The sequence below is a fragment of the Clinocottus analis genome, unplaced genomic scaffold (genome assembly GCF_023055335.1).
Source record: "Clinocottus analis isolate CAN_PGR_092001 unplaced genomic scaffold, fCliAna1.0.p SCAF_6, whole genome shotgun sequence".
NCBI classification, from domain to species: Eukaryota; Metazoa; Chordata; class Actinopteri; order Perciformes; family Cottidae; genus Clinocottus; species Clinocottus analis.
In genome coordinates, this window is record NW_027176218.1 from 10,947,974 (window position 1) to 10,973,812 (window position 25,839).

At 41.2% G+C, this 25,839-nt stretch overlaps 2 protein-coding genes across 6 annotated transcripts in view; both read left to right on the plus strand.

The window, feature by feature from the left end:
* Nucleotides 1-402: 402 nt before the first annotated feature.
* Nucleotides 403-25,839, plus strand: part of ptprq (protein tyrosine phosphatase receptor type Q) — a 35,701-nt gene continuing 10,264 nt past the window's right edge. Inside the window, exons 1-40 of one of the 5 annotated variants that reach the window (XM_068602898.1) lie at nt 403-691; nt 1,104-1,229; nt 1,321-1,465; nt 1,587-1,871; nt 1,992-2,206; nt 3,520-3,700; nt 4,084-4,302; nt 4,375-4,458; nt 4,542-4,847; nt 5,307-5,600; nt 5,930-6,229; nt 6,765-6,895; nt 7,053-7,182; nt 7,254-7,407; nt 7,582-7,688; nt 8,358-8,455; nt 8,875-9,043; nt 9,256-9,516; nt 9,641-9,801; nt 11,416-11,527; nt 12,099-12,207; nt 13,249-13,363; nt 14,510-14,579; nt 14,688-14,887; nt 15,076-15,304; nt 15,421-15,549; nt 15,657-15,803; nt 16,081-16,247; nt 16,596-17,100; nt 17,240-17,401; nt 17,647-17,826; nt 17,996-18,103; nt 18,422-18,703; nt 18,812-19,093; nt 22,352-22,672; nt 22,746-23,021; nt 23,158-23,309; nt 23,648-23,789; nt 24,625-24,900; nt 25,028-25,399. In XM_068602898.1, the coding sequence (XP_068458999.1) occupies nt 638-691; nt 1,104-1,229; nt 1,321-1,465; nt 1,587-1,871; nt 1,992-2,206; nt 3,520-3,700; nt 4,084-4,302; nt 4,375-4,458; nt 4,542-4,847; nt 5,307-5,600; nt 5,930-6,229; nt 6,765-6,895; nt 7,053-7,182; nt 7,254-7,407; nt 7,582-7,688; nt 8,358-8,455; nt 8,875-9,043; nt 9,256-9,516; nt 9,641-9,801; nt 11,416-11,527; nt 12,099-12,207; nt 13,249-13,363; nt 14,510-14,579; nt 14,688-14,887; nt 15,076-15,304; nt 15,421-15,549; nt 15,657-15,803; nt 16,081-16,247; nt 16,596-17,100; nt 17,240-17,401; nt 17,647-17,826; nt 17,996-18,103; nt 18,422-18,703; nt 18,812-19,093; nt 22,352-22,672; nt 22,746-23,021; nt 23,158-23,309; nt 23,648-23,789; nt 24,625-24,900; nt 25,028-25,399 (7,756 nt within the window). In that variant the 5' untranslated portion in view covers nt 403-637. Of the gene's footprint in view, nt 692-1,103; nt 1,230-1,320; nt 1,466-1,586; nt 1,872-1,991; nt 2,207-3,519; nt 3,714-4,083; nt 4,459-4,541; nt 4,848-5,306; nt 5,601-5,929; nt 6,230-6,764; nt 6,896-7,052; nt 7,183-7,253; nt 7,408-7,581; nt 7,689-8,357; nt 8,456-8,874; nt 9,044-9,255; nt 9,517-9,640; nt 9,802-11,415; nt 11,528-12,098; nt 12,208-13,248; nt 13,364-14,509; nt 14,580-14,687; nt 14,888-15,075; nt 15,305-15,420; nt 15,550-15,656; nt 15,804-16,080; nt 16,248-16,595; nt 17,101-17,239; nt 17,402-17,646; nt 17,827-17,995; nt 18,104-18,421; nt 18,704-18,811; nt 19,094-22,351; nt 22,673-22,745; nt 23,022-23,157; nt 23,310-23,647; nt 23,790-24,624; nt 24,901-25,027; nt 25,400-25,839 lie in introns of those variants that run through there. The other 4 variants (XM_068602896.1, XM_068602899.1, XM_068602900.1 and 1 more) reach the window with 4 other exon arrangements.
* On the plus strand, nt 19,396-21,931 carry LOC137804355 (phosphatidylinositol phosphatase PTPRQ). The gene is made up of 7 exons (XM_068603541.1): nt 19,396-19,401; nt 19,494-19,633; nt 19,756-19,910; nt 20,038-20,183; nt 20,866-21,037; nt 21,714-21,748; nt 21,917-21,931. Exons 1-7 carry the CDS (start codon nt 19,396-19,398, stop codon nt 21,929-21,931), a joined length of 669 nt encoding a protein of 222 aa, XP_068459642.1.

Here is a 25,839-nt window from a genome sequence, read left to right on the forward strand (position 1 = left end):
ACAAAGCCCCACCACATCTCTCTTATCCCTCTTCTTTTCCCTCGCCCACATCCCCACATCTCTTCTCCTCAGGAGCCCAGCTCTGGAGTGGCCATGTGCCCATGGTTGCCATGGTGTACAGCTCTTATCCCAACAAAGAGACAGAACAAATTGGATTGAACTACGACACACACACACACACACACACACACACTCTCTCTCTCTCTCTCTCTCTCTCTCTCTCTCTCTCTCTCTCTCTCTCTCTCTCTCTCTCTCTCTCTCTCTCTCTCTCTCTCTCTCTCTCTCTCTCTCTCTCTCCATACACACCCAAAGACCATCTCCTCCTTCACATAAGGGTTTGCATCTTGGAGGAAAAAGCCATTGAACTCTTGACTCTGAGTGCGCGCAAAATTCAAAGTCCAGCCTCTGCGTAAAACTGAAGTGAAAGCAAGTTGAGATTTTTCCCAAGAGTTAACATTGCCAGTGTGCACATGTGATTCACGACTTCAAAAGTTACAGTTGATGTGTTGAGAAGGGTACGGTTTATTTACGAGCCTCCCAGTGTCTGACAGCTCAACCAGGACACTTCCTCGCCTGTCAGGGTTCACATCCAGCTGGATCAGTGACTGCTGGAAGCTCTGCTCGATGAGATGGAGTGATGCTTGCAATGGGTGCAACGGCGCGTCTGTGGTTGCTTGCTAGTTTATGCAAGGTAAGAGTATATCCATCATGCCTAAATCTATCTTCACAGATGTATTGTAGTTGTATTTAAATGTTCTGAATTGAGGATTTCAATATTCAGAGCATTAATGGCAGTTAACAACTTGCCCTGAGAATCGAGTCATGCTCATGAGTGTATGTGTTGTTTCTCTGTGATTTGTTTCCATAGCTGGCTCTGCCTGCATGTTAAGTGCATTTGTGTCATTTAGTTGTGGACAATGCCACTGGCTAGCTAGCATAAGACTGTCGGCTCTGGCAGCACTTTTATTACTGTTGCACACGTTGTGCTGTCAGCACTGTTAGCTCTTAGCCGTCGCCATGTTGAGAGCCAAATGGAAAGACTCCCTCTTGAGGTACAAAGGATTGTTGGCTCCTGCAACACATGCTAATTTCCTCCTCCTCAGGTGGTCTTGCTGACCTGTGAACAGCAGTTAAACCCTGTTGAAGTTGAAGTTGTATTTCAGTCATTCCCATCCACAAAAGATTCAGATGCCTACAAAGTTACCTGCAGGACTGCAAGTAACAAGCAGGTCAGAACGATGGCACGCTTCCTTTGATTCAGTTTCATTAGTTTGAGTGTATTTTTTTTGCATAACTAAATAAATGGCCACATCTCTGCAGGTGTATGTGGAGCCCATCACTCAGTCTGCGTGCTCCCCTGACTGCAAAATGTCATTACGATTGGTTGAGGACCCAAAAGGATACAACATCTCACTGACAGCCAGCAGAAATGATACTACTCTTGAGGCAAAGTCTTTTCCCTTCAGTGAGTGTACTTTCCTGATGTAGAAAAATAACATGCTTGATTAGTGTTTGGTATAATGTTTATTGACATTAATATGTTTCATCTTGTCTCTTGTCTTTCCTTTTTGTACATATGTGTCCAGTTCCAGTCTCCCTATCCTCCCTTCATATATACAGCACGACTACTACTGCACTCCTGATGTGGAAACTTCACAAACAACAAACCCTATCCACCTTGAGTCTATACAACACTCACACGCACTCTGTCACGCACATCTTCAACATAAACTCATCAAAGACAAACTCTCAGTACTCGGTGAAAGGTCTCCAGCCTGGCACACGCTTCAAGGCCAAAGTTGTGGTCACTACATTCCTCAAACACCTTCGAATGACCTTGAAGCAGAGACTCAGCATTGGTTTTGAAACAGGTATTGTATGCATTTGCAACACAAACACCACGATCAATGCATCGTATGATCACAATTTGATCATCTGCCTTAAAAATGGGAAAAAGAACTGTATTAGTTGATGATAATTTCCGTCTCCAGCTCAGTGCCCAGCTGACTGGTTGGCCAATGGGAGAAGCTGCTACACTGTGAGAAGGGCGGGTTTGACGTGGAGTGATGCCCGGCACAGCTGCAGAGGCCTGGCAGCCGGAAGTCACCTCGCTGATCTGAAGACCGTGGAAGATCTGCATTTCATGTCTTCTCACCTGCTGAGCCACAACCTGCTGCTGCTATGGACCGGACTCAATGACCAGCAGGTAGCCTTATTATTATTATCACTCAGAGCCATAATACAATAGAATTGTGAATGTCTCTTTGAGAATGTACATATGTATTACTCTTTATTTATAATACCATTTTCTCATAAGGGATCACATTTTGGAATTTACATGAATAACTTTAAACTTAATCTTTAATTTAATGATAGATTTGTCAAGAAAACCTATTGAATAAAATATTCATAAGGTCACTGATTAAGAAGACATGCCTGTTTTATGATCTATGGCTCTGATTGGACTATATTGATGCATTTTATATTGATGCATTATATTGGTACATTTTATTGTTGTCAATTAAATATGTTCAAAATGATTTGCTACTCACAAAATTTCTGACATCCATTTTTAATATAAATTGGTCGTTAATAACTTCTCACTCCTAAACTCTTTCTCACGAAAAAAAAAAAAAACAGTAATTACTCACATTTCCTGTTGCACATAACGCAGTGCACATCAATAAAATCCTGCAACTGAATAACATTTGCGTTCACCGTTAGGCAACCGCAATATTAACGTTATTGTCTATGTCCAGTCTAGATGCCACAATTTAGCAGGCTAGCAAGCGGCAACATAATGCAGAAAGAAATACAAAGACAAAAGAAAAAGATGAGGCCGTCGAGAATATGTCAACACATTCCTCAAACATATTAATACAATTATGGAGGTATACTCTAGACAACTAAAATAACAATATGTTAACTTATAATATTTTTTATACAGTTCAGCAGTTATTCTTGCAGAATTTGGTTCTGAAGGGTATGGAGGAATACATGGAAAGTGAACAGCAGGACAGTAGATCTGAAAATATACTGCAGTATAGTTAAACTTCCGCACACAAAATATTGGCAGCATTAACAAATTAAATACTCCTGTAGTGTGCACACCGACATACTTTATGTTCAAGAAACCTACTCACAGCAATGCATTGTGATTAGTTTAAACAAAAAGTCCAAAGTAGTTTTATATTTACAGTGAATACACTTAGGAAATTACGTTTCTTTGTTGGATTTACTTTTCATGATTTGATAAATAAAGTTTACATAAATTCAGTTATAACGTTTTAAAATTAGACAGTTTTCACCTTATTTGCCTGCAGTGAGGTAAATCTTCTCAGGGAAAGGTGATATTCTTGCAAAGTGCTTTACAATTTAAATATGAAAAGGCCCAACGCAGCAGGTACTCCTTAAAGAGGAATTTTGTTTCCGATACTTTCACTTCAATGACAGTCCGCTGGTGATGTCTGTCCCGTGTTTACATGCCATGCATAATGTCTCTCTTCTGTCACCCCACAGGCGGAGGGGCATCCTCTCTGGTCTGATGGCTCAGCCTTTAACTTGACAAACTCTATGACGTCATTACTGCCAGCCAATCAGACAGACTGTTTTGCCCTTCAGAGGAATGCCACAGGGCCAGGATACTTTCTCGCTCCGTTCTTCTGTAACATCCCCTTACCCTTCATCTGCCATTGCCAGAGTAAATAACTTGTGTAATAGACCTTTTATTAAACACATCATTTACTGTGCATACATTATTTGAGACCAGTTGATTTGATATTGTTTAATTTCAATTAGTTTCCTAATTCATGTTGTTTATATGTTGTTATTTTTTAAAACAAAAGTCTTTTGCATTTTATTATTATTATTACCATTATTCACTTCATGTCGGACAGAAGAGAAACGTACTTTCAATCTTCTGTATGTTTGCACAAATGGAAAATTAACAATAAAACTGACTTTGACTTTGACTTTGAATCTCAGGGTAAATAAATAGTGCTAAACACCGACTAGTCCCCATACTATACAGATTTGGAGCACTTCCTTCCCTCATTTCCTTCTCAACTTGTTTCTCTTCCACAGCCCCTCATGTCCCTGCTGCATTCTCCCTTGACCTGGTGCAAGTGACAGAACAACAAGTACAGCTTCGTTGGAGTCACCTTGAACCCTTGAACTCTCTTAATATTTCTTCTTTTGATGTATTCCTCCAGTACCAAGAGGAGGCAGAAAAAGACTTGGTTAAAAAAGAAGAAGATAGAAACAGGAAGTCAGAGGGCAAAAAGGAGATACAGAGCTTAAACGGTGAAAGAAAGATTGTCAGAGTCCCCATATCCCTGTCATCCACAGAGGTAACAGTTACAGGTTTGTCTCCAGGGAGTATCTACTCTTTCACCCTCCGAGCTTCTCATCCGGCTGGCTCAACCTGGAGCTTGGGACAAACACAAACTGCGTACACTAGTGAGTCTGCACACCAAAAGTACACAAGCAAGTTCTTGTAGTAACAGATGTATCTTCAAAGCTTCATGTTCTCTTTCTTACAGGACCTCTTCCTCCTCAAAATATCACGTTTGGCCCCAGTACCATCAGTCAGATCAGTGTCCACTGGATGCTGACAGATGCAAGGGTGAGACGGATCTTTGTTGTGCGCTATGTGGACATGTCTTCACATAAAGAGAGTATTGTTGGAATGACCAATATCTCCAGTTTATCTGAGATTGCTGGGCTTCAGGCATACACTGCTGTGATTGGAGGGCTTCAGTCTCACAGGAAATACAGGGTCGAGGTTTACGCCGTCACCCAGTGTGGCATAAAGAGCTGTGGACAAGCGCCTGTGACTGTACAGACTGGTAAGCATGTGACAGGATGTTTTCACAGCAGATATTTGGGATGCTTCTGTTCTATTGTTGTGTTTAAGTAAGCTATTCCTTAGTTTCACATATATTTTATTATTTTCACCTGGGATTTTCCTATTGATTCATGATGATGTTTGTTAAAATCACAAGGTGTTATTAATTCACTGTTATTGTGACTATAGTCCATCATATTCACCCAGATAGTACATTGGCATCCAATATTTGACAGGACTTTTGGTTGTAAGGGACACTTTATGTTAATCAGTTATGGAAAGCAACACTGCTTATTCACAAGGTGCCAAAAGTGAAGACTTTAAATGTGTTTTAGTGTGTCTATTATGAGTTGAGTTTGCATAAATGTAACTTTACAATATGTAAATGCATAGTTCTGTAATGCAGACTTTGCTGTAACTTGGCTGAAAACAAAATAACAACCTCCTTTGTGCCTCTTAGCGGTGAGGGCCCCGAGTGATCTGGTGGTTTTGAACACAACGGGAAATCTGACTGTCTGCTGGACCAGTTCCCCAGATGACCCACCAGATGGTTACTATGTCACATCCCATCCACCCATGTATCCCACTCTAACCTCACTGTGGGTAAACCAGTCCAGTCATGGTGCACACTGGGCACATCCGTCTGTGTGTGTTAACTTGGGCACATTTACTCCAGGTCAGACTTATGAAATAGGAGTTGTCTCTCTGAAGGGAAAGGACAGGAGCATCAAGACCAGAGTCATACACACCACAGGTAAGAGAAACAATAATACTGCTTCAATAGTCTGAGGTAGCCAGCTTTGTTAGAATACATTTCTCTGTTTGTGTTTCTCCAGGCGGGGGTGGCATTAAACAGGCGGTAACTCCATATTACCAATTTGGAAAGCTTCAGATAGACTTCTTAATACACAGACAGAACAATGACCAGTATGAACAAGAGGAATTATTATAGCGAGCAAAACATGTTTCAATATTCATATTGGCATCTGACTTCAAAAAATAATGGACCTATCCCTTGACACTGTCAATGTAGACAGTAATTTCTACTCTCGTTGTCTCCTGTTTCTCCCTCTGCATGTCTAGATCCAATGCCAGTTCAGGTAGCAGTCCCCCTTTCAGTGGGCACAAACTCTGCACAACTGTACATCCACAATCCACAGCTGGGTCTGATTGATGGGGTGAATGTGTGTGTATGTGCAGGATTGTGTGACAGTCTGTGTGAGGGACTGTGTGGGAACAAATGTTACTGGTTCTCCCTGCCTGTTGGTGTTCATACAATAACTCTAAACAACCTCAGTCCAGGATCTGAGCACCAGCTCAAGGTGTATAGCACAAGCCAAGAGCGGACGGGACCACCATACTACACCCGTCCTGTTAGAACAAGTGAGCGACCTCTCATACGACTATTACAATCATCTCATCGATCCACTCTAATATTGGCATCACTTTACTGGTTAACTGTTTGGTATTCGTTTTGAAGATTTATGTTCTCAGCATGTAGAAATCAATATGATATAGGTCAGGCCTCAAGCTATATGACAGATTTTAAATTGTATGATGTATTTTGTATCTTGTTTTGAGACAGTGTTCAGACAGATCCTTTTGTGACAAACCCAAAACGAAGACACAACAATGATGTGATAAGCTTTTTTCTGTCTTTTGAAAGACACAACATACCGTACAAAGATATACTGTATATATATATACTGTGTATATATACGGTATGTTGTGTCTTTCATCAAGGTGTTGTGTTTTAATTATTATTAAACAAAATCTATTATTACCACAATCATACATCATACAAGATCCCCAGGTTTTTAAAACACAAAATGACAAACTATTGCCTCACCAAAGTTGAATGGTATTTCCTGTATGTTAAAAGAATAATTACAGTATGGGATATGGTTTGTGATTTTAGGTTTAGCTACTCCTAACAGAGTGAGGGAAGGTGTGGTGACAGATTCATCCATCGAGCTGCTTTGGGATCCAGCTGAAGGACGAGCTCTCAGCTACGAGGTCATCTGCCTAAACTGTGACCACTCACAAATGGTAAACCAGAAAAAGGAGGTTTTCATTTGAGATTCATAAGGACGAGTAGTTAGCCTTAATGATCCAAGGTCCAAGTGTTTTTTTTTTCTGTCAGCCACTGCATTAGCAAGTATATATATATATAGAATGTTTATGGTGTACCATTTGTGTGCGACAGGTGCAGAAGGTGTTCAGTCAGAGCGCAACATTTTCTGGTCTGACTTCAGGCAGACTTTACCATTTTGCAGTACGAACAGAGAAGGAGTCCTTCACAGACAGTTCACCTGTCACCATCAACATTACCGCAGGTAAACGCACACATACACACATTGCTCAATCTTTCTATTTGAATGAACGTGTAATGGTTTTTACATGCCAGTCCCAAGCCCAGTGGAGATGTCTCTTGTGAATAAAACCACGTCATCCATACGCGTATGTTGGAGTGTGGTCAGGGGAGAGGCGAGTGGGCTCATCCTGTCAATCAAAAACAAAACATTCAGACAAGAGCTGATCATTTCAAATCGGGAGGCCAGGTCAGTCTCCTTCTTGTCAGCCAGTGCACACATTTTAACAGTTTTATGAGACTGGAATAACAATCCCTAGATCAAAACTTTATTTTATAACAACAGAGTGCAGTTGCATTGCAACATTGAATACTCAAAGTCTGTGCTGACAAAACAATGACTGCTGGAGCTGTGTGTTCACAGATCTTACAGCTTTGAAGGTCTCGCTCATGGAAGGCAATACACAATTGAAGTGATTAGCACCAGCGGGGAAAGGAGCAGTAAACCTGATACTATGATCCTCAATACCAGTAAGTTTAAGACATTTACAACACCGGGACCAAATATTTGTTGTGAGTGGAATATGCAAATAATAATTTAAAATACTAACATTTTACATTAAGAATGTAAGATTATAAAGAAAATATAGATTTATTTCAGGGGTGCAGTTTTCATGTAAACCATGATAGACAAAAAGGAAATATCAGTTTCAACCTTAGTCGTTTGAAATAAACACTTTTATACACATTTTTACTATTTTATTTTTATCCCATCTGTATATTTAATATATTTTTCTTACTGTTTAATTTTTTTAATTGTGTTTTTATTACTGTTCTACTGTTTATTTATATTACTTGATATCTATCTCTACTTACTGTGAATAAGGGCTGCTGTAATCCCGTAATTTCCCCACTGAGGGACTAATAAAGGACTATCTTATATTATCTTAAATCTTTCAAAACACATAAGATGAAGAGGGACCGGATTTACAATAATAATCCAATGACAATGATTTCATATTATACTAAAAATGATATAAAAATGATGATGACATAGCAGTATGTGTTAATTGCTTGTTTAAAGTAAACCTATAAAGTTTTCAAAGAGTTTATATCGACTTGTGTATTACCTATAGTGACAGAAGGCGATGATTATGAGTCAGTTCATGGTGTCTCATGCTAATGGTAGTTTTGTCTCAGTCCCAGAGGTGCCACAAGATGTGTCTCTGTCAGAGCAGGTGGTGACGTCTGTGTTTATAACCTGGAAACCACCGCCAGGTCAGGTGGAGGCGTACAAGGTAAGACATGGTAATAATTCACCTGCTCAGTTCCAAGTAATTCAATTAAGAGAGACAGCCATTATAGCTTGATGTGCCATAGTAACTTTGATGTCTGTCCTCATTTGTCTTACACACGTATTCCTAAAAAAAAAAAATCTTCAAAGGACAAAGAAGGCTACTCAATCTGCACTCACCTGTTGGTTACTTAGAAACCGTTGTCGGCACACCACAGATTTGGTTACCAGCTCTTTAAAGATGCATGACTTCAGTAGAGCCACGACCAGGGAGAATGACCAAGCACATTCCATTCACACACAATGCCAACCCACATGAACAAACAGAAATGAAATCCATTCGTACATATATAAAATTGATTAAGAAAAAACCGGCATGTTCTTGCTATTTGAAACTTGGGACTTCTTTTTGTTTTTCCTCAGCTTGTTTTTGGCCTGCGGCCTGTGGACAGGAAATTATGGATTAAGGTTCTTGTCCAGGATGCACGTTATGAGATCAGGGACTTGATCCCGGGGTCAGACTACAGTGTCAGCATTCAGAGTGTGCTCGGCTCAGACACGAGTCAGGCAGTCCACAGAGAGTTCAGCACACGTAAGAAATACTCATGCATACAGGCACACGCACACACATATACAGAAATAAACAGGTCTAAATTCTGTACAGGACTTCAGAAAGGTTTGTCCTCCCAAGATAGGAAAAGCTGTTTGTGATTCCTCAACACATAATGCCCTTGTAAGACATAAAATAAGGGAACAGTAGCCAAAGAGATAAAAACCAAAGGTGTAAAAAAAACTGTGTTCCAGGCCCTGCAGGAGTATGCGCTCTTCATTTAGGGCACATGAACTCTTCTTCTGTCTCCGTGAGCTGGGACAGTGCGTTCGGGGAGTTTGACTTTCACAGAGTCACTGTGGCCAATACCTCAGACACAAACACGCACACCGTGCCCAAGGAGGAACAGGTTGCCGTGGTTACGGGGCTGGTGGACGGCTGCAGTTACAACGTGAGCGCCGAGAGAGTGAGAGGAGTGACAGCGGGGAGCGCTGCCTCTCTGACCGTAACCACAGGTAGACCATATCACAAGGGCTACAACAATACATTCATATCAATTAACCCGATTGCCCTTTCATTGTGTTTTTTACTTTCTCCACATCTCTAACTCCATTTCTCCCTTTCTTGTCCCTATTTGAGTGCCAGCACGTGTGCAAGGAGTACGTGTCGTGAATGTGTCTGCACGTGCATTCTCGCTACGTTGGAAGCAGGCGATGGGGTGTGTGGATCACTATCAAGTCGACCTGCTACCAAACCAGGGAAAAGTCACAGTTTACCCTACGTCTGACGGATACATTCAGGTACACACACCTACTCAAAGAAACAAACATACACACTGCTGAGCTATGACAACAATGGAATTTCTGAACTTACACTTTCACCTAAGAAACTAATTGTAGCACCTTGGAAATGAGACAGCAGTTCACCTAAATACACTCGACGCAGTTTTATGAAGAGCAGAAAAAACAGGAAGAGTTATAATGCGGAATGCACAATTTACTCACACACACACACACACATACACACACACACACACACACACATACACACGCATACACACACACACACACACACACACACACACACACACACACACACACACACACACACACGTTCAAAAACACTTCATCTCTCCTCCCATTTAACCAAATCCCGCCCCATACCATCTCTTCCCAGCTGCCAGGTGTCAGATACCCCCAAAATGTAACCTTACACACCACATACACAGAGCACACAGAGCACAGGGTTGAGTAATAGATCTCATTATTTATTAAGTTGGCCTCATGAGCTCAACCCTGAATCATTCATTTGCTTAAGCAGCTCTCCCTAGAGAGATAGAGACCAGAGGGAGAATGTTAGCTTCGTGCTAATAAGAGGATTCTCTATCCTCGTTAGTTAGCCACACACATTTTGGAATACCTCAAGACCAAGAGCCGTTAATATCCAATTCCAAGAAAACTAACCCTGTGAGTTTCGCTCATGCCGCTAAACAGCTCCTAGACCCTGGAGTTATTTCTCTTCACCTGACTGGATCACTTGTAGACCACTGCTAGCCATTGTGCACTATTACTGGATGCAGCTCCACTGGCTCTAACGTGTTGGGTCTAAACTAAAGCTAACTCTGCTAACCAGCATGGCCTTCTCACTGATCCTGCTGCTAATACTCTGCTTGGGACAGGTCCATTCACAGGTAAGAATTCAACACTCAATATCTGGCATTAATGTGCACGTAGATTAGTGTGAATTATTGCATTCCAAACATATAAATATCGCAGGTCCAAATGTTTAAGAGCAACATCGTTCTTCTGTCACCAAAATATATTGAGATACAAACAAGTGCAGCCACAGTTTAGTTTTATACCTGGTTCTGTTTGGGGAGATTTGTCAGAGGAGTGCTCTATTTTACTATGTTCTACAGTAGTGATTGCCAATCAGAGTTGTGTGTACATGGAATACTTGTGCAGTTGTCATGAGGCACTTGGAAAAAGGTAGCCAGTAGCCAATTTGGGAAAAATACATATAATTAGATTTTTTTTAAATAAAATACCATAAATGTTACTGATTGGAAGGAAAATAAACACTTAGAACAATTACTCTATGAATTGATTTACAACAACTATTTTTTAAAGCACTTTTTTGTTGCTTACATAATCTAGATTGTTGCCAAAACCAGCAACAAATTGCAACAACAAAATTGCAATCAAGCAATGGCAGAAAAAAACGAAATATCACCTCTGCCCTTGGGAAATAATGATGACCATTCTTCTCTTATATTTTTATTGAGAACTACTAACTTGCTTTGACAGTGTTGAGTCATATACAGTTAAAAAAAACACAACTGGAACAGTACAGGTGGTTATGATAAAGAGATACAACATGTGTACACTGATTCTGTGTTTATTTTGTGTTCGCAGGCTGATGTGGTGAATGTCACTCCAGGGACACAATACAGTGTAACGGTCACAGCAGTCTCCTCCTCCAACATCAGCCCCGGAGTCAGCCGCATGATCAATACTAATGAGACCGGTGAGCCGTGCGCTCGCTGTTTACTCTTGTTTTGACAGGTTTTGTTTTTGAGTGTTAAAGTGCCATAAGGTTCTCGTCTGCCCTCTGCTGTCTAATTCAGTCCCCTATAGCAAACACGCACACATCGAGGGAAAGAAATTAGTACAGTAGGTGTGTGTGTGTTTAATTCCTCTTAAGTAACTTAAGCCTGGCTTTTGAACCGCAGGATGAATGGGTCTCCAGTGAATGTCATTGAAATGCCACTACTGTGGCATTTCAATGCCACAGATTGAGAGTTTGGCCTCAATCACACACACACACACACACACGCACACGCACGCACACACACTCACACACACGCACGTACACACACACACACACACACTTGAAGGATCAGTCCCCAAAGACAACAGCACTATTCTTCAAAGGACTGTGGTACTGTGTAGTGTCGAGTTCTGATAAAAGAAGTTATTTACTAAAATATCTGTGTTTTATGTTTTATGTATTTATGGTGTTGAACCCAGTAAACGATGTGGAAAGACACTTTTATGTTCTCTTATCTCCTTCACACACTTATTTGCTTTTCTTCCAGTTGCTGGCCCACCTTCAAATCTAGAAGGAGAGGCCGTGGGCTCCAATGGTATTCTTCTCTCCTGGACAATGCCCTCTGATACCAACAATATTGACGGATACGTCATCAGGTAATGAATTGTTGTCGTTTTGAGAAACTAAGGATTTATTTTGGTCCGCAAAGGTTGTAAGTCTCAACTTCACAATCCAGGAGAGCTTTGTTGTCTTTGCTTATGTCAAGAAAATTGCAGTTGCAACCGCAACTCAGGTTGACCCTGTTGAAGGTTACAGGGTTACAGTTGAAGTTACTATGAGGAATATTTAACTGAAAAAAGTCTCAATTTAATACTGATGCCTCTATATGACCTACAAAAGTAAACAATATTTTATGTGTCTACATGTTTATTCTTAATGCTTGTAATTGGTGAACTGGGTCTGATTTTGCACAAAATCAAACAAAGTCATGCAGGATCCTTAGAAAGTCCTTCAGTTCAGACTCCAGCAACGCTTCTGGCAGCGATCAGGGGAGAGCGAAGGAGAGCTCCTCCTCTAGTTCGGAGCAGAGCTTCGCCTTGCTGGGAGCCAACACCGACACCACGCTGCTGCAGGCCCAGGCTGCATTGCTGGACCCGCTGGAGGGAAAAGAGGCCCAGGAAAACCAGAACTCACTGTCAGATCCTGCTGCAGTAAAAATGCACTCGGAAACAGAACCACATTTGTCCACAGGGACCCCAAGTTCAACATAAAATAAGATCATTATAGTAGCTTTAAAAATAAATATTAAAACAAGATGTTTCAGCAATAGTTGATTTTAAAAGTTTTTTTTATAAGAAAATAATCATCAATTCTAGATTCAAATCTAAAATGCCTCAAAAATACAGATTCCATTATTTTTAAGGTTATAATAAAAAGCAAATATTTGTAAAAAAGCTCCCTTCTAAAAAGCTGCCTTCTAAAGTAGAATGGAATAGATAGTAGCATAAATAAAATGAAGTATCATCACTCTATGTTTAAATACAATGGTTAATTATAATTTCTCTGGGAGTGTTACACCTGAATTTGAGAGAATGTAAATATTTTACTGATGAGGCCTTTATATTGCCCCTTATTGGACATAAATATATATTGTGAGCTGAAAGATGATGATCTTGAAAATGGATTTCCCCCTGTAGGTACAAGGAGGTGTGTCCCTACCCCGATCCCACCTTCACACAGGCGACCAAGTACCTGGATATACCTGAGACCCTGATCACTGACTTCACCTCAGGTTCTACATACCACATTGAGGTAGGATATGATATTCAAGATACATTCTTTATGGCCATTAAGTACAAGATAGGAATTCACTTTGGTGAACTCACGTCCCATAACCACACTGAGACATAAAACCAGTAAAAAAAACAAAACAGATAACCATAGCAAAAACATAAAATCTTATTTTATGCATGAAAAATAATATAATAATTACTAAAACAAGCTTTCAGAAACATAGAGGACCAATTTACATGTATATTTCTGTTTATTTACTGGGTGTGTGTTGACTAAATATACATATTCAACTTAATATAGACCCCGATAGCCAACAATTTAAGGAATAGAAATATATTACGGAAAACTGTTCTCCTGTACTTTCAAATGGAGAGATTCCACTAAACCGGACTATTCTCTTGATCTGGCTGAATGCTGGTAATGGATCCTTCCTAATTTCATTATTAATCAGGTAAACAGATATATGGATCAGCCATGGTTCTTTCCACTGTCTGTTGTCACTGAGCTTGAATGTGATCGTGCTTATTAGTTTTCAGAATTCATTAACCATCAATGACCTTTATACAAATGGTCTCTGAGAGACTGACACACATCATGAGACCTGCATATTCTGTATTTGTGTGCTGGCGCTTATGAGTGTGTGTGTGATGTATCATGTTACTACCTCTCACCTTTGAGTGTGTTGGCCCACACACTAAGCTGTGCAAAAAGCTGTTAGGGGTAATAGAGACCAAGAGCATTCGTATTCATTGAAGTGGTAATGAATATGAGTTTAGAATAATATGTGCACAAAATGTCCAATTCCTAGAGTCATTGATTCAACTTAGAATGTACTATGCCGGTGGTGTGCTTGCCCTCTCGGCATGATCCTCTGTAAGTTAAGTCCTCTGTGTTAAATATGCAGTGGCAAAAGTTGTTCATTATAAATACATAGTAGATAAAAGCTGAAGATGGATGTTTAACAATGAGGGTTTGGATGTATAATAATTCTCCATTTTGACTAATTCCCACTTTTGTCTGATGATCAGACTTAAATCCTTATCAATTTATTTTTCATCAATTTTGATTTATATAGTTTTAATCGTTGAGAAGATCATTTAGTAATCATTTAGTAATACCTACTCTCTCTCTCCCTCTCTCACTCTTCCCCCCTTCTCCCTATAGGTAGCAGCCATATCTCGAGCTGGAATAGGAACTTTCAGCAAATCTGTGTACATAAAGACTGCTGAGTCCCGTGGGTGTTCATGCAAACACGTGCATAAAAATCTCAAAATCTAAGACAGTAATTGTGTATATGGAGTATTGTTTGTCTATGTGTGTGTACATTCATGTGTGTGTGCAGCCCCTGGCCTGGTGACTAACTTGACAGCGTTTCCTAAAAACCACACCTTCGTCATGGTTACCTGGTACCTGCCGCACCGCATCAACGGTCTCATCACAAAGTTTGCTGTCAAGGCTAAACACGCTCGTACTGGGCAGACAGTCCGCACGCTGGAGGTCAACGCAGAGGACATCATGACCGGAGCACTGCCTCACTGCAATGTACTGCATTGTACTGTCTCACCTTCTGTCCTTTGAGCTATTATTGTGAAATGCTCTGTTTCTGTCAGCGTTATAGATGAGACCAAGTCACGAGGCTGACCGTGCGTTCAACATATTGCTGGAAATTTTAATTTTTTTCTCATATGTTTCTCCCTCTGTGTATGTCCTGTATGACTTTGTATGTGTAGGATGCAGCAGACATCCTGTCCCGAGCGACTCTCAGTCCTTTAGAGATTACAGCATCGTCTTCACCCATCACCCTCTCCGCTATACCCCCTGCGGCCTCCTGGAGTGTTCCCATATCAGTAGGAGTTGATCAACTACGACCTTATACTGCCTATTTATTTGAAGTGTCTGCCTTCACCTCTGATGGTGAAGGACAGATAGCTTCCACCATGGTCCGCATGCCAGAATCAGGTGTGGAAAATGACACAAACGAGGCTATATCTTTTGTTTAATTTGTGACTCTTATTAGGATATACAATGTACTGGATGTATAAATATCTTTATTTATGTGTCTTTGTGTATGGCAGCACCAGAAGACCCGCCACAAAACCTCTTAGTATTGAATATGACGTCGAGATCAATCTCTGTGTCCTGGGGCACTCCCAACATTATCACAGGAAGATTCACCTACGTGCTCTACCTTTATGGACCTTCAGGTTATTCAATATTAACTCTTGAACACACAAGCACACGCGCATTGACAGACTCAAACTTTACATATTTTGAGAAATCCATAACATTTTCTATTTCCTATTCATTGCAGGATACTTGTATGAGAACAGCACAGCAGACATGCGGTTTGCTCTGACCGGTTTGACCCCCTACACAAAGTACACGGTGGCCGTCCGAGCCAAAGCGTCTGGAGAAGTGGGTCCAGCAGCGCAGGATGATGTAATTACACCTGCCGAAGGTGAGACCACGCCTCAACTGATGTACCAGTGAATGCTTGTTTTTTTTCATTTAGATGAATCCCCATGAATTCCCTTTTTCTTTAACCTCATGATGCATATAAGGAAGGCTTTTACAAACACATTTTTGGAAGGAGAAAGTGGATATTGAATACAGACATGCCAAGGATAATACAATACAATCCTATACATAATTGCATGCATAAAGGTGTATTTTGTGTACTTCTCTGTCTGTGTCTGATTATCTCTGACTGAGTCTATGTGTGTTTGTGTGAGTAGCACCCAGTGCCGTGCAGGACTTGATGGCAGAAGCTAAAGATTCAGTTTCAATCCGTGTGAGTTGGAGAATCCCCGCCCAGCCCAACGGTCCAATCATCCACTACAAAGTGCAGGTTCTTGTTGGCGACATTTTGCTGCGGGACATCACCATCATTTCTGCAGAAATGGTAGGCCAGATGTTACAGCTATCTAAAGCATCACAGCTCAGTACTATTAAAATGTGGGTGTATAACCTTTTGTGAAAGAAGTTGAATGAAATTGTAAATCTTTGCATAAACTTACAAAACAGATTTTTTACGGTGATGGTTTTCAATTAGAAGTGCCAATTAGGACCATTCATAAAAAACATCCTCATACAGTACTCAGCCATGTCCATTGTCTTCTGGTTCAAGTAGATATTGCTTTGAGGGCCAATGAGCCAAATTAATGAAAATCTTTTTTGTTTTACACTGAACTGACTCAGAATAATTTAGAAACTCCTGCCAGGCCATAAAATGTAGTTTTTCTTCCTTCAGAATACAACCGGTTTAAATGAAGATGCGACCCCTCCCCCTGATGTCCCGAGCAATCCAGGGCGGCGTAAGAGATCTGTGGAGTTTGGTCTGATCACATCACCTCCGACTTTCACGGCCACTATTTCTGATCGCACACTGGCCTCTGCGACTGCTTCCAGTGTCACACACTCCGGACAAATAACCACTGTTTCCATCACTAACACCGATGCTCAACCAACTGCTGACATCATGGTCACTGAAAAGCCCAGTGCCAGTTATGTTTCTGCTTCATTCTCTAACAGCACAACTATTCAATCCACTGACTCTGTAGTCCGTGGGACCTCTGCATTCCCTCTTACCTCTATGTCACCTGCTACGCTTCCAACCTGGCTGACAAAGCTATCGCATGCTGGGGTTTTGACCTCAGATTCCTCCGCCTTGTCCCTGACCCCAGGCCAGCTCCGCTTGTCCACACATGATGCATCAATTACGGGACCCTTTTCACCACGCACTGCAGCAGCTTCTGGTATGAGAGCACCAGCCCTAAACACTGCTTCTCTTAACTTCCTGCATCCGTTGATATAAAAAAATAGGTTCCAGTGCCTATAATTCCTGTGTTTGCATGTCGTGTTGTGTTTCCATCTGTTTTTGTGAACATGTTGCAGGTGTAACATTAATAGAAGAGGTGATGGAGGTTTTCTCTGAAGAGATGTCTTACCTGGTGTCAGACCTGAATCCCTTCACTGAGTACACATTCAGGGTTACTGCCTTTACAACAGTGGGAGAGGGTCCAGCAACAGATACCATTGAGAAGACAAGTGAGCAGGGTGAGTAGTCACGTTACATTTACATTACATTTAGCTGACTCATTTTATCCAAATTGACTCACTATAAATAGATGAAGTTCATCAGATTTGATGATCTACATCAAGTTCTTCATTTAGACACAGTCGGACATAGAGAGAGGGTTTGGGGGTTGTTCTTACATGTTGCATTTATTATTTAGTAGATTAAAAAAGTCCTGCAATACCTGAAACATTCTTTGTCCTTAACAATGTCTGTATTTGTTTAGTCCCTAGCTCAGTGCTTGAAGTGTCCTATGAAAACATCAGCTCCACCTCCATACTGGTGAACTGGGTCCCACCACTGAACCCCAATGGGCGGATCACACATTATACTGTCTATGGCCTCAAAATGCACAGTTATCAGGCCCTTAACTGGTTTACTAACAGTACCAGCATTTTGATAACAGGTAGAGTAACCAACTTTTCTGCAGTGCTCAATGCATCTATATATATATATATATATATATATATATATATATATATATATATATATATATATATATATATATATATATATATAGCCATTATCATCATTATGATAAAGATCTGATGGTAAATATCTCTTCTAATATATAGATTTGGAAAAGTATACTGGTTATAAGCTACGTGTAGCTGCATCTACAGCTGTGGGAGAGAGTGCTCTGTCGGAGGAAGATGATATCTTTGTTCTCACCTTAGAGGACGGTATGTACTTATCACACACTGTATAATACATGTGTTTGAATATGAGTGGAAGTAAAAAAAAAATGCGGTCATGAATGTTTGACCAAGTGAGTGCTTGTGCAACTTTTAAACCTTGTTGAATTGTTGTTGGTGCCCAGTGTGGCATGCACCTCGCACTATTAACAATTCAATGTCAGTTGATGAATACCAGTGATATAAAACATGACATTTGATCGATAAACTCAAAAATGTCATATGTAGTTGTTGGATTACCAATATTGAATGTGCTGTGAGGCCAGCAATATTATTTTGTCAATGATTATTCTATTTCTTCCTCAGAGCCTGACTCCCCCCCTGTGAACCTAACTGTGGTTGACAGCAACCCCTCCGCTGCCACGTTGGCCTGGTCTGCACCAGAGCAAGCCAATGGGGTGATCCAACATTACGAGGTCCTGTATGAGAATGAGTCCTACTCTGCGCTAATGAACACGTCCTCCGACACGGTCACCCTGATGAACCTGAAGCCTTTCTCCTACTACAACGTGTCTGTGAAGGCGTACACACGTTATGGTCATGGCAACCAAACTTCAGACACTTTATACCTGCTGTCCGGAGAGGACGGTGTGTTTAATGACTGCACCCACCCATGCACACACATACACACATATGAAAGCCTTTAGTTACAATATTAACTGTTCAGATTGTAATAAAGGTGTGTTCTCTCTTCAGTCCCTGGCAGTCCTCCGTATGGCGTTATGTATGAGTCGGTCAGTCCCAGCGAAGTTAACGTGACCTGGCATCCTCCTCTCCTGCCTAACGGGGTCATTACCCACTACAGTCTGGAGCTGTGGAATTCCAGTCACTACCTGAATCTCACCTCCACAACCAACTACATCCACATCATGCATCTGAGGAAGTATGCACAGTACCGCATCATGGTGCAAGCACACACGGGCGTCGGGCCAGGAAACTACAGCAGTGAGCCGCTCAACATCACCACACTGGAGGATGGTGAGAGGGCCGGGTGGGAGAGAGCGGATGGGGGAGGGTTTGTTTTTCTGTTCCAGGACACTGCCCGATTACATCACGACTGAGTTCAAAGGGCATCTGATTAAATCTGACTTTCCTCTCGTCTTTTCCTCCTCTGTTACATCTCTCTGTCTCAGCTCATGTTAATTATGTTACATCACAGGTATTTGGTGCCACATGCCTTTCAACAGGACTGAGAAGCACAAACAAGTCATTACAACTAACCAGTTTTTCATTTTTAGGGCCACATTATGTTTCTATCTGCCAGGTTCCTGAGGGGCCATATGAGGGTCCTTTTTGCCCCATGCAAATACATCTTAATCCCACATCAGTTTTCTCTTTTCATAAGCCATACTCCTGTTTGTATTACGTTACTTGAAAGTGTTTCTACTGCATCTCAGCTCCAGACACACCTCCTCAGCTCCTCTCCGCCAGGAAGTTGTCAGACTATGAGGTAGAGTTGTCATGGCAACCACCACTCGAAGCCAATTCAGATGTACTCTACTACATTGTCAGAATTTGGTGAGTTTCTTAATTTGCTTCTCCTTGTGTATTTGACTCTGTGAGAAAAAAAAACAAAAAAACAAAGGCTTAGAAAGAAGATGGACCACATTGCAATATTAACGGTTGCTCTCTTCTGTCAGGAATGAAACAACTGAGCTTTGGCAGAATGTGACAGAGACATCAGTGGTTATTAATGTCGACTCAGAGAGTAGCTACAATGCCTCTGTCTCCAGCTGGACCAGACTGGGAGATGGAGGAGTGCTGATTTACATCAGCTTTACCACCACCGATGCAGGTGCTGGACGATTGTTGAAGAATTTCTTGACAGATTTCACACATTAAAGATATTTATTTTCTATATTTCTGTATAATGTTTCTCCCACTAACTAAATATGTGTCATTATGTGCTTCTTGGCTCTCAGAACCATTTAACCCCCCGAGGAATGTGACTTTTGCAAATGTGACTGCCTCCTCCGTCACCTTGCTGTGGCGCCCGCCTACTGAACCTAATGGAATCATTGTGCACTATACTATTTATTACTCTAATAACAACACGGTGGCTGAGCAGGTGAGATGCATATACTGTATAGAGAATATACAGACAATTTATTATTTTTTTTGTCTTTAATGCTTTTTTTCATGGTAAATTACTCATTACCCAGGAACCTCTGAGTACATCTCTGATACACAAAGATAAAAGATTCAAAGCGTTGCGTTGTCTGAATCTCAATTTTAAAGATCTGTCAATTAAATCAATTAATCGATAAGTGTGTTAGACTACATAAGTCAACTAATATGATCTTTACGGACTGGTGTTATTGTTGGGCCGCAGTCTATTCTGTGAATAACCCTGACAGGGCCTCTGAGGGTTTACGGTGCTGCACATAAACCTCTGTGGGAAAGGGGTCATTAGTAAATTCAGATATTCTAGCTTCTAGGTTTGAGATGGTAGCTTCACTGACCAATCACAGCGCATGTTCATGGTCACGCGGGCCCTGTGACCAATCACACTTCCAGGGTCTCACGAAGTGTTGCTTCTTGCCTGCTGGATTTCTTGAAATGGCGAATTATCAACAGCCTGTTCTGCGTCCTGCTAAGGCACATGAAACAATTCTGCTGTAAAGAAAGTGGTGAAACAAAGACACTCAATGTTGGGTTTTACTTTCATTCATTACCAATCTGTATAAAAAGTACACATTCTGCTTGTTTCAATGTCTGAAAAAATCCTCATAATCCTTTTTCCTCCACAGAGGGTTCTTGTTTCAGACTTACTTGCAGCTGCATCTCCTGATTCAGGCCTCTCCTACACTCTGACCCGGCTAATTGGGGGCACAAACTACACCCTATGGATGACCTCCAGCACAGTGCAGGGGGACGGAGGGGTCCAGAGCGAGCCCCTTTACCTGTTGTTACCGGAGGACGGTCAGTTATACACACACACAAACACGATACCATATACACAAATATAAATATGTTTAAACATAATATATATATAACCATAAAATACCACACATAATGCCAGATAATTATTACATATAATGATTCAAAGTCTCATTGGAAGGTGAGTCTGCACACTTTTTTCAAAACTCTTCAACTTCCAAAAAGAAAATTACATAAAAACTCTGCGATTGACGGTGTGACTTTCAGCCTGTGAGTTAAAGGGGATAACAGTCTGGCAAACTGGCTCTATTTTTGTCCACCTGTGACACTGCCTTGAAGACAGCCAGTTTGTGTTTGCTTTCGCGAAGCATGCCGAAAGTTGTGGGGGATTAAAAAATAGAGAGAAAAGAGAGCGCAGAAGCTTTTAGAAAATGGTGTCGGTGAAAAAAAATGCACGGTGTTGCCCCAGAACCTAAATTTGCATGTCATATTTAGTGATACTTTGTCTTTTTGACATCCTCAGTGTAACAAGAGACGTGTACATGAAACTGATCTCTTTGTTTTTATGTTATTTTGTAAAAAATGGTGCAGACAGCCACCACAGACTTTGTCACACACAGTTCATATTTGTACGTTGTTATTTTCTTGTTAGCATAGTATTCGCTGTCTCTGAATGATTACTGCTCATACTGACTCTGTATCTCTGCCTGTGCTCTAGCTGCTCCACTCTCAGCCAAGCACCGGATCTTCAAGGCACCTTGTCTCTCCCGCACAGCCAAGCCCCCTGCTAGGCTCAGACCCACACACACACACCTGGCCCCTCACATCCACTCACTCATCTTATGGATCTCTCAAGTTTTATCTCCCTTTTTCTCATTCATCTCACCTTTTTTTCCAATGTGTACCATGTGTTATTTTCAGAGTGGCTGCGAATGAACAGGATGAGTATTTTCTCCTCAACCTCTTTCCTTTCAAGGTTTTCAGTGTCCTAGTTTCCCTCCTAAATGCCTCTGTATGTCTTTTATTTTGGTTGGATATTGTTTCCGTTTACTGTTCTGTGTTCCTGTGTTGTGGATGTAATGTCGTGCCATATTATTATATATGATATGTTGTTGTTAATTTGGTGAATTACAACAATGCTGCCAATGATTAATGACCCTGCTTGTGAAAAATGATGATGATGATGACTGGTGTGCTGTTCATTTTCCCTCAAATGTCACTATGTGTTGTTGATTGATGCCTTAATTTACTGCCTCGTAGAACAGTAAACGCATCAAAATGCTCAGTCTTAAACCAGCGTTGTCACTGGTAATGACTGGCAGTTAGTGACACAATTATTCTTGTTCAATTCTTTAGTGCCAAGTGACTCAGTCCGAAACCTGACTGCTCAGATCTTCAGCTCCACAACCATAATCGTCAGCTGGGATCCTCCAATGGAGCCGAACGGCCGCCCCAGCTACCTGCTGACCTTACAGGAGGCCGGCACCCCCCCAGACATACCTAACCAAGGGGCTCCAGCTGTCAACAAGACCATCAAGCATACCACAACTGACAATGTCTTCCTATTCACCAGACTCAAAAAATATTTTCCCTATGTGTTGACCGTTACCCCGGCAACTGGTGCGGGCGCCGCCTACAACCATACCAGCACAATGTATCTGAGAACGAATGATGATAGTGAGTTCCTCTACACAAGCAATTACTGGTGGAGCACGGTTTGTGTATTACATGTTACACCGTTTCTCCTCAGTTCCCAGTTCGGCTCCATTGCTGGTGTCCACCAGGAATCTGTCATCCTCCTCTATCGCAATGGTCTGGCAGCGCCCTCTGGAGGCCAACGGGGACATAACGGAGTATACCCTCACTATGTTTGGCCCAGGGGGCTCCAACACAACTCATACCCCCAGCACCTCCTTCATCCTCACCAACCTACTTCCATACACAGCTTACAACCTCACTATTACAGCTGCAACACGTAAAGGCTCAGGACCGCCTCTGCTGCTGCAGCTGCATACCGATGAAGGAGGTGAGTTTGCAAGCAGGTTTAAAGTGTCTCTAAAATCCTAATTAGATGATGTTTATTTATGCAACTATGGGTGCATATTTATGTATGTATATTTAATGACTATCTTCTTCTCTATCTTCTTCACTTTGTGTTTCAGGGCCCATGTCCCCTCCCCGTAACCTGACTATATATAACCACACAGCCGTCTCTGTGTGGCTGAGCTGGGAGCCTCCTCTGGAGCCCAATGGAGTGGTGATACAGTACGGCTTCAGGATCCGAGACCTCATCACACACACTGTCACACACAAGGTACTGGTAATTTCACACACCGAAAGCTTCTCCACAACATCAACACTCACACACACACTCCCAAGACTCACTCTGTAAGAGTACACACAGTCACACTTACGGTAGCTCTAATTTCACACTCCAGATACCACTGAGCAGTAACATTATACGTACATATATATGCACTTATGTGTGCTGATACAATAAGATATTATTCACTTGAGTAATCAGGATTGGATGATTTAATCTCCTATCTTTCTTTTGTGTGTATGTGTGTGTGTGTGTGTGTGTGTGTGTGTGTGTGTGTGTGTGTGTGTGTGTGTGTGTGTGTGTGTGTATGTGTGTGTGGGTGGGTGTAGAATTCCTCCGGCCCGTCAACCACAGAGTATCTATCAGGCTTCAGGCCTCATAGCTCCTATGAGATCAGTGTTTACAGCTACACAAGAGTGGGCCATGGGAATCAGTTCAGCATCCCAGTAACCTTCACCACTAACGAGTCAGGTAAAGTACACACTGTTTACCCACAAGAGATATTACACTGATGCAGCTCACTGCTCAGTTGTGTGGTTTCAAATTGGTTTGTACATTATATTCAATTCAAAATACCTTGTTTGTCCTTTAATGGGCTATTAAAGGATATACAAACACTCAAAAATCCCAAGTGAAAATGCATGTATTAATCTTAATATTGTGTACCATTCTTATTGCTTTTGAGATTGAATTTGAATACAATAAATATAAAACAACAATAAATGCCATTGGCTTGAAGAAGTCATGAAGAGCATGTGTGGGTTCACGAATAATAACACAGGCCAGCCAGTTGTGCAAGGAATCTCTGTATGTTGTCATTCATTTCTAAAGTTATCAACACCTCACAATCAGTAATTAGATCTTTTTGTTTTGAAAAATAAATATAAACCAGCAAATAAAAAAACAATTAAACACAAAGATGGCATTGGAAGTGTTTTACAGTTTACTCCAAAGAGGTTTGGTTTGTGTAGGCATTGGAGATGCTGATGCTTTTTCTCAAGCACATCTGTAGGTCATTGTGAAAAGGGCTCAGCAGCATTACATAGCATGAGACAAGCCAAATGTGATTCCCATTCAGAGCAACAGGCCATTACTGCAGAGTAGCTGGCTGTTCAACTAATGATTATTACAAAAATATGAGGTAATATTGTGAGTAAAAACCTGGATTAAGATAAAGCAACTAACTTTAGTCTGAACAACACATATTTTTTGTTTCCAGTTATTCCCGTTGTATCCTGTGCAACAAGCCAGCATAAGCATCATTTTTGGTTTGGACTAAACTAAAGTCTATCCTCTCTGTCTGCAGTGGCTGATGCTGTGGGGAACCTGTCTTGCTCAGGAGTGAGCTGGGATTCAATACAGCTGTTTTGGGAACTTCCAGCTAACCCTAACGGGCAGATAATTTTTTATGAGATTCTAGTGGAGGTAGACTTAAAGTCCTACACACACCAGACTCACATGCCAGAGTACACATTGACTGGGCTGTCTCCAGACCAGATGTATGCACTCACTGTTGCTGCAGTCAACTCTGCAGGACCCGGAGACCGACTGAATTGTACCGCTTCCACTCTTCCTGAATCAGGTAGTCAGTGTTGTTTTTTTGTTTTTTTTTGTAGTTTTTTTTTTTTTTTAACATTTTGGCATTTAATTACTAACATACAGTTATGCTAACTGGATACCTAATTCAATCCTTTTGTCTACCTTAACAGCCCCAGCTGCCCCACGCTTCCTCACCATCTCTCAGGTCACACCTAACAATGTGACACTTCAGTGGGCTCCACCGTTCTCCATTCCAGGCCTCCTGAAAGAGTACCACATCATTGCACAGCTGCTTTCAACTGTTTGTGAACCAAACACACTAACGACTGCACAGCCGGCCCCAGAGGACGAACTGACCTCAGACTGTGTGGACTCTAATGTCACAGTGTCAGTAAATGATTCAGATGGTATTGAAGAGAAACACACCGTGACACTCCACTCCCTGGCTAAGTACAGATACTACCGCTTTAAAGTGGCTGCAGTGACCAATGCTGGAATTGGGGAATATACACACTGGAAATATGCACGAACACTGGCAGGAAGTAAGATAACAGTGATGATGTCTTTTTGTCTTGCTAGGGGAAAGTTGGCAATTTGTCAAGATTTTTTTTTTTTTAATGTGTTTCCATTTTCCAGGTATTCAGCAAGAGTAATACAGTTTAAATACATATAATCTTATTTAGATTGATGTTTGGTTTTTAGCCCAGGTAACTTGGGCATCTCCTCGACAAGACCTGAACAAACTTAAATTGTATTTCTATCAAGAAAAAGCTTTATCTTCACATGTATTATAGCAAGTTTGAGATTCAGCATGCACTACCTGTTTTTTCAGTCATTTACATTCAGCATAACACTGTGTTGCTACATGAACTTACTATAACATGACATTTTGTCTCGTTAAACCTTGTTATTATTCTTGTTAATAATTGTTGCAGTATTTTTTCACTAAAATTTGAATGATACATGATTCAGTACATGAAAA

What these genes read in the sequence shown, in the direction of transcription:
- LOC137804355 (XM_068603541.1), top strand. An exon ending in TACTACATTGTCAGAATTTG is followed by an intron (nt 19,634 to 19,755) that starts GTGAGTTTCTTA and finishes CTCTTCTGTCAG; the next exon opens with GAATGAAACAACTGAGCTTT. An exon ending in CTTTACCACCACCGATGCAG is followed by an intron (nt 19,911 to 20,037) that starts GTGCTGGACGAT and finishes CTTGGCTCTCAG; the next exon opens with AACCATTTAACCCCCCGAGG.